Here is a 10,697-nt window from a genome sequence, read left to right as displayed (position 1 = left end):
TTCGTCATCCATTCGTTCACTTATTTTTCACTGATTCGTTTATTTTTGAACGGTGGAAAAAAAAAATATATGGAAGAATAAAGTTTAGTGTGAACGATAAAAATTAATCTTTCCGTAACATGGCACGAAATTCAGTAAACTCAGAGTTTGTTAATATAAGTGTACTAGAAGGAGTGAACTTTGCTTTAAAAAAAAAAAAAATTATCAGGCTTTAGCTACACAAGCTCGTTGCAAACCTCATATAAGTCACATTAATTATTTTTAAATTTTATATATGTCAATACAAAAGCAAGGTAGAATGAATTTTCTCAAAATTATTTGGGGTTTATATTTATTTTATAACAAATTATTGTCAATTTCTATAAACAAATTATTTTTATTAACTCTTTAATTGTGCTCCAAATTGCACTTAAAGTAGCTTAAATTGATTTTTATAATACAGGAATGAGAAATTGATTGATTTTATTTGAAAGATCATATTAGACTGTGTAGATATATAATGTAAAAATAATAAATAGAGATTTTTTTTTTCCCTTTTCTTGATATTTATTCAAGAATTTGTTCATTTTGACGCAGCGAATATATACTTCCTATTCATTTTTAATATAAAATGCTGAGTTTGAGCTACACATATTTGTCAAAATGTACCTCCACAGTCAGAGAGACCGACAAACTTTGCTTAATTTTAATATAGGTTGTATTAAAATTAAAAATAGGTTTTCTCTAAAAATATAAATATTTATGTTCTGGGCCCTCCGAAGTTGAGGGTCGTGTTCTTCATGAGTAAGACTTGATAGTTTAAACTTATATAATATTTAATGAAATGGTATTAATTCCCTGATAATAGGACACTTTAGTAAATGCAAAATAGTAAACTCTGTTCATTTTTGCTTTCAATCTCCTAGCCTGCTAATAACCAAACTAATGATTATTAAATAAGTTTTATAGTTATGATAAATATCAATTGGTAAACTACATATTTATATTTTACATTTAACCATTTTAATAAATACAAAATATATCAAGTAATTGATAAATAATCCGGCCTCAAGCCCCTTTTTTATACAATATAGAACTCTTCTTGTTCTTTCTCCTTCTTTATCGTACAATTATTGCACTCATTTGGATTCATAATCCTTCCAAACGCAATTAAGTCATCACGGATCTCAACAAATAAAAGAAAGGGCTTATCAAACTTTAATACCCTATCGTTTTTTACTTCAGGGAGCGAGATTTTTGAATTTGAAGATTCTATCATTTCAAGATAAGTGTCTTGGAAAACATACACTTCATCCCCAGAAATGGAATGACCATCTTTATCCTAAAAAAATAAATATAAGCATTCGGTACTATACAATAGGGAGGGTCAATACATATGTAATAGTGAACCTCTACCATTTGTTGGTCTTAGATTAGTGTATTAATTGTATCAATGTCTCCAACAGCAATCAAATAATAAGCTTACATTTCCTAAACGGGAATTTTAGATACATTTTAGACTATAAGGCTATAAATTATGTCTTTAAAAAAATAATTAAATCTGAATAATTATATTGCATAATATTTTGGAGTACTACGCCTGCTTTTATTTGTTTAATTTAAAGAAATAAGGATAAAAGACTCTGCGTTATATAGAGTACATATTATATACATGTACATTGTATATTTTTCTCCTTAAACTACCCTTTCATTGAAACGCCAAAGCCAAATTTTAGAAGAGGATTGTACAAATATTTGTTTTAGACTCTTTGTTTTACCAAAATAAGTTATAAAATTTAAAAAAAGAAATATCTCCATGTACTTGGATGATCATAGAAGAAGAAAAATAAATTTCCAAACAAATAGCTATGTTTTATAACTTCAAAGGTGTTAAACAACTTCTAAATGTAACAAAAAAATAACTTTTAATTACCATACTGATCTACTTAACAAATAAACGAATTTAGGGGATTAGACTAATAAAAAATTAAAATTTAATGTTTATTATATATAGATACCTTAATATTCTTGAGCTTTTGGTTTGAAGGAATTGAAAATTCATGAGATATTTGAACCTTTAACTGCGGAATAAGAACCTCTATGTTATCTACACTATTGTTTATCCAGCTCATTTCCTGAACAAATTTATTATACACAACATTATTGCTTATAATTTTAGATTCAACTCGATCTAGTGATGCTTTCTCTTGAGGCAAAACGAGGATGGCACGTCCTTTGTGTATCGAGGAATCTAAGGGTAAGGCAATGGCCTTGTAATTGTCTTTTTCAATGTAAGGAAATTGACCAACAGTTTTCATGAAAGGGACCTTTAACATTGATTAATAATAGGTACTTTTTATTAATTTATTGTTCAAAAATATAGCTTACTTTTACAATAGACTGTGATCCATCGGAGGCTTTCTCTCCGAGATGGAAGAGTTGTTGGAATTCTGTATTTGCACTACTAAATAAGTCGTTCATCCATGATAACTTTAATATCGTCGATGAAGCTATGATAACCTTCGATGACTGAATGACGTTATTGTCGTGAAAGACAGAGGCATGCCCTTCAGAGATGTCATTTTTGTTGGAAGTGAGATTTGTTATGTACTTTTCAGCCCTTGTGGCTTCATCCAGGACCCATTCATTTATATTTTCATGACAAGATTTTACATCCCTAAACATGGACATCGAAATGAATGACACAAGATATGAAAATAAATATATGTTATATGTATACACATACTTGAAATCCAATCTATTGATGGGAACATCATACCAACAAAATGTATTTTGCGCAAAATCATAGTTTATTTTCAAGTCCTCATCAGCAAACATTTTCCTTTGAATCAACATCATAACAGCCTTGTGGTAGTTACTATTAACACTCGTGTCCACCAAAACGTTTTTATTGAGACTCTTTTTCAAGTCTCGAATATAACATCTGACATCATTTAAACTTGAGGCCTTGTCTGCTTTTTCCAACTGAGAATTTGGAGTCCCATCCACAACCATAGAAATAGTTGAAGCAATTTCCATAGGTAGAAAAAATAAATTGTGATTTTTTATTTTATCCATACTTCGGAGACCATAGTATAATTCCATTGACATCTTAAAAATGTTTTCTTTTCCATTTCCGAGAGCTGCTTTTGAGCAAACAAGCTCCTTTTTTCTTTCACATGGATTGATTAGAATATGACCCGTGCGAGAAAACTCATCAGGTCTCCAACTACTGCTACTACTCTGGGACGAACAAGATTCTACTTCTGTAAAATAGTCAATGATAAAAAACAGAAAGATGATTCCTAATCGATATAACATGATTGGAAATTATACAAGATATACAGTTTTGATTAATGTCTGCTAATTGACTGTAATTAATTTTGATATCATTTGTATTTTACGTCTAATTTATCATCTTAAACAATATGCAAAAAATAATAATAATATTATATTTTTTTATTCATCCTGTCCATACATAGGGAATCTATCTTTTTTGGATGACTTAGCGTCCTTAGGAACGTTAAATTCATTTCTCAAAAAGAGTTCCATACTCCGATGAATTTTTTCACGCTTCATCATTTCAGTTTCATAAATTCTCCGAAGTAAATATCGGAGCTGCAAAAAAGCAACGTTTTTGCAAATTATAGTTTCGTTATCGGTCTTTTCCATGAGAGTACTTAAAGGAACAGTATCCTTAATTTCCTTCAATATATGATCATATGGTCCATCTGCCCTAAGACTTGTTCCGATAGCTCCTTTACGGAAGAGGAATGTGAATAAAAGAAAAGTATAGAATGATAAATGCAACATTACATCAAAGGTAATTTGAGTTTATACTACAATATGAAGGATACGCTTGAATATATCACTTAAAATAATTCACATATTTCATTGCTTGCAACGTAACATGATCTCCACTCACATAAATTCATATTTTATATAGTAGATTCTTACGTATGATATTTAAAAGATTTCATCAAAATCTATTGAAAATAAATTCGATCAAGAAATTGTGTATTCTTAATTTTTGTGTCAAGTTATAAGTTACTTAAAAAATAAACATTTATTTACTGTAGTATGTATATATAATAATAATTTATAATTCAAAAGAGTATCTAAATAATATGTTGTATGAATATAATCACGAATATCTGAAGAACTGTTCCACTTTGTAACCGGCACATATTTTACTTATAAGCTTAAGCTTATTTTTAGACTTTTCAATTTGTGCATCACAGAAATTAACAGGAGATGAGTCATTTGCACTGCATTCTTGACCATTGTCTCTTTCTTGGTCACAGTTTTCACTTCGTGTCATTGTTAAATAAATATCCATTAATAGCTTTGAATCATTTTTTTGTATCTGAAAAATGAAACAAATTCAACAATGAGCAATCAAGTTAAAATAACGTATTTCAATATTGATTTATAGATAATATTTTTTTGGTGAGTTAATCCAAATTTTTGATTACATTTTTGCAAGAGTTTCATATTAAGATTCATAATTACAGTATTGTTAATTAACAACTACATACACATGGTATCAATATGTTTTCTTGTGTACAATATATGGGCAGTTGGTTTTTCAATCTCTTAATAGAATAGCGATTTTTGTTTGAACGAGTTAATTTTACAAAGGAAAATATCAAGTTATCTAGAAGGCCATTAGAGTCGAAGACGTGAAATCTCGTATACCAAAGAAAGAACAAAAGTAAAAAAAGATATGGGTAGAAAATTGTTTGAATGAACTAATAAACTCACTGTTTGAATCCCAGTCTTTCCAACAGAGCTTAGTATCCATGTATTTGTATCATTCAATTCTTTGGAAATTACTTTTACTGCATATGCAGCACCTTGATTGATTGAATTTTTTCTGTTCATTTTCTCTGCAAAATAATAAAAACATATTTCACAAATCTGGCATTGGCAAAACACATTTATTGCCCATACCAAGTATATTACAATTTTCCTGCACGACACGATCCTTTTGAATACCAACTTTACAAATCATTTTTCTTTGCCCATATAGAGAGCTCCTACATTGCTCCTCTGACTTTTGTCTTCCCTTACGATCAAAACAAAATCTTTCAAATAGAAATAAATTATATGTTTTGAGTCCATCTGTTCGTATATTTCGAATATTCCAACGTGGGTACTTTTGAGAAAAATAACGAGAAAAAGCTTCCTTTTGATGTCTTTTACATTATTATTTGTAGGATTTTGAGTGGATATGTTGGCAATCACATCTGATCATTAAAAAAAAAAAAAAAAAAAAGATGTATGATTTCTAACCCTTTGCTTAAAACAAATTAAAAACCTTTTTCTAAGAAGCATGGTCCGTTATACAGGAAGAACAAATTTCTTTTATTTGAGTTTTTTAAGCATATATATCTCTTGAATTGACATTCACTAACGTATGTCACACCATCTGATCCACAAACAACGGTATCTTTATTTTCCATGGATGATTCATTACATTGTGGACAACCTAAAAGAAGATTTTGGATTTAGAAAAAAAATGTAGATTTTAATAAAATATCGTGGAGTAAACTTGCATTTTTGGTTGGCCTTTTCTAGAATTAAAGTCTCGGAGCTATTTAAGACAAAATCGTTCTCAACTTTTTGATTTGGGTAGTAAAATCTACCATCCCGATTACATGTATTTGTGATATCAACATTCATTCCTTGTTTTTCCAACTCTGTAAAAATATGTGCATAAATGTCAAGAAATAGTCTTATAAATATTTATTTATATCTAGAGATGTGGAAAAGATCGAAATAACGCCAAGTGGGTTTAAAAAAGTACATTTCAGTAACCTTCGATTTACTATTACAGATGTATCGGTCCCAAAATTTAGACATTCTGTCCGGTCAAGCCCTAAATATTAAGGATTCAAATTGCTTGCAACAAGTGTCAAACAGAACAATCTTTACTAAATGAATGTATCATCTATTTCAGTTAGTGAAGTCAAACTTTACCAATGTTTATAAGAATAATAAATACTTTAATGAAGAATAATGGCAAACGAATCTGTGCTTGTAAGATACATAAAATTTTACGATAAATTGAAGTACTTTATTATAGTAAAAGTAAAAATAAATGATTATTTTAAAATTTAAACGTTTTTCAAGGACCGATAACAGGGATGGAGCCAATTTTAAGTCCCGCATTGATGACTAATATAACCTTAAGTATCATTGCTCTTATTAATTATTAACAGGCATGGGCCAGAGTTATTAGCCATCAACGTGTAGAGACACACCTTGTTTTAATAATACAGATTTTCTTTATTAATATAAAAGATAGCTACTCAATAAAATCATCAGTGTTATTCTCTGTTTCTCTGTTAATAAGTTGAGATGAATAATAGCTTCATACACTTGTTACTCATTTAGAGTCACATTTATTATTTATATTTTAAATCATGAATTTTTACTTTTTTAATATGAACTTTAGCTACGCATGCCTGTTATTAAAACATATTATGTTGTTTCGCAGAAGAAATCATATTTTATATCACACTATGCATATTAGGCGTCCTTTTTACCCTCACCAGGATTTCGAACTTTTTGACATCTCTATGACAGTATTTTGCAATGATCTCACTTTACCTCCACTTTCTCTAGATATATCTGTACATTCATCGTTTTCAATTATATTTTCTGTGATAAACTTTGATAAAATACATTTCTTAAAACTTGTGGACTCGCTATCCTCACTTCGTCTGAGAATAAGACTTGCAGTGACTAAAGAAGTGTTTGTCTGATAATTTAAAGAAAGTTTGTTTAATAGATAATTAAAAAACAATCCCTTTTCATTGATAATTCATTAAAAATCACCTCTTTTTGTCGAACGTCAATCAAATGATACATTTCATAATCTTGGAGTGACATCCTTTCCTTTAATTCCGATAAGAAATCATATAAGATATTTTTTAGTCTTGAATCCAAAACTATTGTAGATGAACAAAAACATATTATATGTAAAAATTCTTAAGATAATTTGAAAACCTACAGCTCTCTTCATCGTTGTAATAATCATCCTTGAGTAGAATAGTGTAAGGATCATTCACATCACAAACTCCATTTTTCACACGTTTGATGTCATCAGTATTTGCAAAATCTTCGTTTGAAATTACTTTCATTCGATCCTCATTTTCCATCAACTGATAGCACTTATATTTTTTGAAATAGCACTCATTTGCAAAAGACTTTCCATTTGAGGTGCAGATGGGAAAGAGAGGCCAAGATTCACATTTCATAATGTCACAGTATTTAAGGTCTACAACGGTATATCATGGACAAATTATTGCAAAACTATAACAAAAAAACAAATACTATTTCTTACCATGGCTGTTTGGTAATAAGCAAGACTCATCCAATGACTCAAAAATAGGGAATGTTGATGGTGAGGAGCTGGTAGCCATGTTTTCACAAATTTGGAACTCTATTAAATATTCATACATATATTCTAACTTAATGATTGATTTTATGTATTGATATAAATGTATGTAAATCAAAATGGTTGAAAATTGATTAATGAGTTATAATACCTAAAGATATGCAATAAGTGTATTACAACACAAAAATACGTAATTACCTAGGTCACATAAACTTTCGTAGGTGTTATTTGCTCCTACTCCACAAAATGGTTTGTCATTTGCAACATTACAATAATTATCACGTCTTTGGCAATAGCAGAGTCCAAAATGATATACCGTCACATTTGGGTTCCTAGTTAGACATCCTTGTTTTTTCATTTGACATACATTGGCATATGATTTCCCATTGGATCCACAGACAGGATCATAATCCGTAGAGCAAAACTCAGGCATATCCTTCATGCAATCTTTTATTACGTTGATCTCATTGCTATCTTCCTTCAAATGATCTTTGCATTGTCTTCCTTTTATCTTCAGGAAAAGCTGTTCGGAACCTAGCTTATTATCTTCGAATAAGGAGCACATTTTTATTTGAAATTCACAAAGATTTGGATATATAATCCCATCACTCCCACAAACGGGTTCATCATTGAAGGAACATACTTGAGGGCAAGTGCATTTACCGCCATAGACCTATTTCACAGAATTAACTATATATATAACCTATCTTATCCATGGATAGGGATTAAAATTACCTTATATATTTTTACGCTTAAGTTCCTATTTGCCTCTATAATTTCACAAACACTTGAGTATGTTTTTCCATCTGAACCACATACCTCTCCCGTGTTGCAAGTATTTTGTAAAAGAGAGTTGTCATTAGGTCGAATACTTCGTTCCTCATATGTATCGCTAATAATTCGTGCCTTGGGACTACATTCCCCCAAATCCAATAAAAATATATATTTGTTATCATGTCTACAATTGCCTGCCAACAAATGGCAGTCATTTACATAGGTTATACCATCTGAGCCACACACGGGCTCATATTTGGTTGCACAAAACTCCGGACATTTGTCAAGACATGATCCATAATAGGAAATTTTTATTTTGGAATCGTTCTGGTTGTTACAGTTTGCAAGCTTTAATTGACATTCGTTCACATATGTAAGCCCGTTACTACCACAGATGGGGCTATAGTCATTAGGACACTTTACAGGACATACATTACTATCATCTGTCAATTTGTCTTTCGAGTTACAAGGTCCATTTGAAGCTTTTTTAATATTATCCTCTGGACTGTGAAGATGACATAAGATTAAAATATATATTTGCATGTAGGGTTAAATGGTTATGTAGGGCTTACTATTGACAGGACTGGTATTTTAAATGGCATAGATTCCTATATGTCGTTCCGTCTGTGCCACAAACCTCCTCGTGTGTAAATGAACAAAATACGGGACATTTATCATCATTTTCTTCTTCCTCTTCTTCTTCAGTAATTACAGCTTCAAATGGATCATCACATTGACCAGGATGATCCATTTCAATATTATTCCCACTTTTACAGGACTGAGATTGAAGATGGCACTTATTGCTATAAGTTACTCCATCAGATCCGCATACAGGAATGAATTCAAATGTACAAAACTTTGGACATTCCAAAATAGGATCTTCTTCTGCAATGGATGGCTCAAATTCGTAGATTGGATCGTCACATGGTCCTTGAGAAACAATGCTGAGGGTTTTAGTTGAAGTAAGACAATTTTTTGATTCAAACTGACACTTATTTGCATATGTTTGACCATCTGAGCCACAAACAGGCTGATAAATCAAATTACATGCAAAAGGGCATTCTAAGGAATATAAATTATGTAATGGAACAAAACTTTGAGGAACATTGACTCACCTTTTATAATACTCGCTAGTCTCAATTTACGTAAATTCGAATTATTTTTACAAACCCCATCATGTCTCTTTATTATGAGCTCATTTTCAGTACATGAAGTAGCCATCATATAACACTCATTCGTATAGGTCCGACCATCAATCCCACAAACTGGATCATATACTGTGGGACATTGTGTGGCGTTAAAGCTGTTACACGCTGAATAGTAACATTATAAGAAAAGACAAAAGTAAATACAGAACAATAAATTTGTAGCTGACCTACATTCAGAGATGTCTTTATCCTCTTTATCACAATCCCCAGTAAAAGCTTTAACTAGAGCATTTTTTCGTTTACATCTGGATAAACCTTGGAGTAAGCACTCGTTTTCATATGTATTTCCATCAGACCCACAAACAGGGTAGTATATTCTTGAACAAGTTAAGTCTGGCAAACAATTGTCACTGTTGGGATTGGTATCTGTAAAAGAATTATTTTCATTAGATAATATTATAGGTAACTCCTTAGTTTCTCATGAGAGATAAGTTTGGATGCTTCAGGAGGCAATTTCACACTCCTGTGATCCCAATTGGAGCACTAATATAATTATATATAAAATGCTATCTAGGATCAGCCTTGTCCTCATAAAAATGATTATTGAAAGTGCCCTTTGAGTACACAGTACTAAAATATTGTGTGACCAAAAAAGAATGTATATGACTGGGAGATTGATATTTGGTATAATCCAAATTAATAAATACCTAAAGAGTAGGTTAGAGCTTTCCTGGTATTTTTTATTTTTATTTTTAATGGAATAGACAAGTAATTAAAAAATATATATATTAATCAATCAAAGTTTGTTTGAATGTAGAGACCTTGTTTTTTAGAGATCGCTTAATATCATAGAACTAATAACAACGTAGCAACGACGCTTCTGCAAATAAAGCTACGCGAATGATATAAAAAAAGAAATACATATTAATATTAATGAAGCAAAGTTTATACGTTTGTCTGTTGTCGACACCTAATAACTCTAATAACTCCGAGCAATGCCGGATCCTATCGCTAGTATTAAATAAAATACTATTTTTTGGGGGAAGCATACGAATAATATTATATTTATCGACTATATAGTATACTAGCAGTATACTCCACAGACACTCTTTGCTTTAATTATATAGAAGATAACTCCCCAACAAATCCTCAGTATTATCTACGTAGTTACTCAATACTGAGATGAGATGTTCTCCCTCTAGAATGAAAGAGTAATAATAACAGCTTGAAAAAAATAAAATAAACATTATTTAGGTCGCTTGGTTTCAGGTCTTGGAGTATCTGGCGTGTGGTCAAATATGTGTGTAGCCTGGTGTTGTCTTGATGGAATACAAAACCCATGGTATTGGCCAATCCTGGGGATTTCTGGTCGATCGCCTGGTTCAATATGG

At 30.8% G+C, this 10,697-nt stretch overlaps 2 protein-coding genes and 1 long non-coding RNA gene across 7 annotated transcripts in view; 1 reads left to right on the top strand and 2 right to left on the bottom strand.

Moving 5' to 3' along the window:
• Positions 1-964: 964 nt before the first annotated feature.
• LOC121119282 (serpin B6) lies at positions 965-3,858 on the bottom strand. Its single transcript, XM_040713917.2, has 4 exons — positions 2,726-3,858; positions 2,368-2,656; positions 1,998-2,306; positions 965-1,321 (listed from the first exon to the last, which is right to left on the bottom strand). Exons 1-4 carry the CDS (start codon positions 3,298-3,300, stop codon positions 1,061-1,063), a joined length of 1,434 nt encoding a protein of 477 aa, XP_040569851.1. The 5' UTR covers positions 3,301-3,858; the 3' UTR covers positions 965-1,060.
• A 148-nt stretch (positions 3,859-4,006) lies between these two features.
• LOC121119281 (uncharacterized) overlaps positions 4,007-10,697 on the bottom strand; it is a 17,766-nt gene continuing 11,075 nt past the window's right edge. For all 3 annotated transcript variants that reach the window (XM_071889748.1, XM_040713915.2, XM_040713916.2), the window contains 14 exons: positions 9,538-9,732; positions 9,274-9,471; positions 8,731-9,220; positions 8,120-8,663; positions 7,583-8,057; positions 7,331-7,429; positions 6,998-7,264; positions 6,823-6,935; positions 6,595-6,745; positions 5,538-5,681; positions 5,300-5,470; positions 4,933-5,228; positions 4,744-4,868; positions 4,007-4,345 (listed from right to left, as the gene is read on the bottom strand). In XM_071889748.1, coding sequence (XP_071745849.1) covers positions 4,990-5,228; positions 5,300-5,470; positions 5,538-5,681; positions 6,595-6,745; positions 6,823-6,935; positions 6,998-7,264; positions 7,331-7,429; positions 7,583-8,057; positions 8,120-8,663; positions 8,731-9,220; positions 9,274-9,471; positions 9,538-9,732 — 3,086 coding nt within the window. In that variant the 3' untranslated portion in view covers positions 4,007-4,345; positions 4,744-4,868; positions 4,933-4,989. The remainder of the gene's footprint in view (positions 4,346-4,743; positions 4,869-4,932; positions 5,229-5,299; positions 5,471-5,537; positions 5,682-6,594; positions 6,746-6,822; positions 6,936-6,997; positions 7,265-7,330; positions 7,430-7,582; positions 8,058-8,119; positions 8,664-8,730; positions 9,221-9,273; positions 9,472-9,537; positions 9,733-10,697) is intronic.
• The window catches only part of LOC121119283 (uncharacterized), a 22,702-nt gene continuing 22,266 nt past the window's right edge, over positions 10,262-10,697 (top strand). For 2 of the 3 annotated variants that reach the window (XR_011781001.1, XR_005864724.2), the window contains exons 1-2: positions 10,270-10,517; positions 10,576-10,696. This is a non-coding gene — a long non-coding RNA (uncharacterized lncRNA). Of the gene's footprint in view, positions 10,518-10,575; position 10,697 lie in introns of all 3 variants that reach the window. The other variant, XR_011781000.1, reaches the window with a different exon arrangement.

The sequence above is a fragment of the Lepeophtheirus salmonis genome, chromosome 6 (genome assembly GCF_016086655.4).
Source record: "Lepeophtheirus salmonis chromosome 6, UVic_Lsal_1.4, whole genome shotgun sequence".
Lineage (NCBI taxonomy): Eukaryota > Metazoa > Arthropoda > Copepoda > Siphonostomatoida > Caligidae > Lepeophtheirus > Lepeophtheirus salmonis.
Note: the sequence above shows the minus strand (reverse complement) of the source record. Positions and strands in the feature narration are given on the sequence as shown.

Coding starts and splice junctions, on each gene's coding strand:
- LOC121119282 (XM_040713917.2), bottom strand. CDS start 3,300: ATGTTATATCGATTAGGAATCATCTTTCTGTTTTTTATCATTGACTAT. Junction 2,657..2,725: donor ATCAATAGATTGGATTTCAA/GTATGTGTATAC, acceptor GTCCATGTTTAG/GGATGTAAAATCTTGTCATG. Junction 2,307..2,367: donor GATCACAGTCTATTGTAAAA/GTAAGCTATATT, acceptor TCAATGTTAAAG/GTCCCTTTCATGAAAACTGT.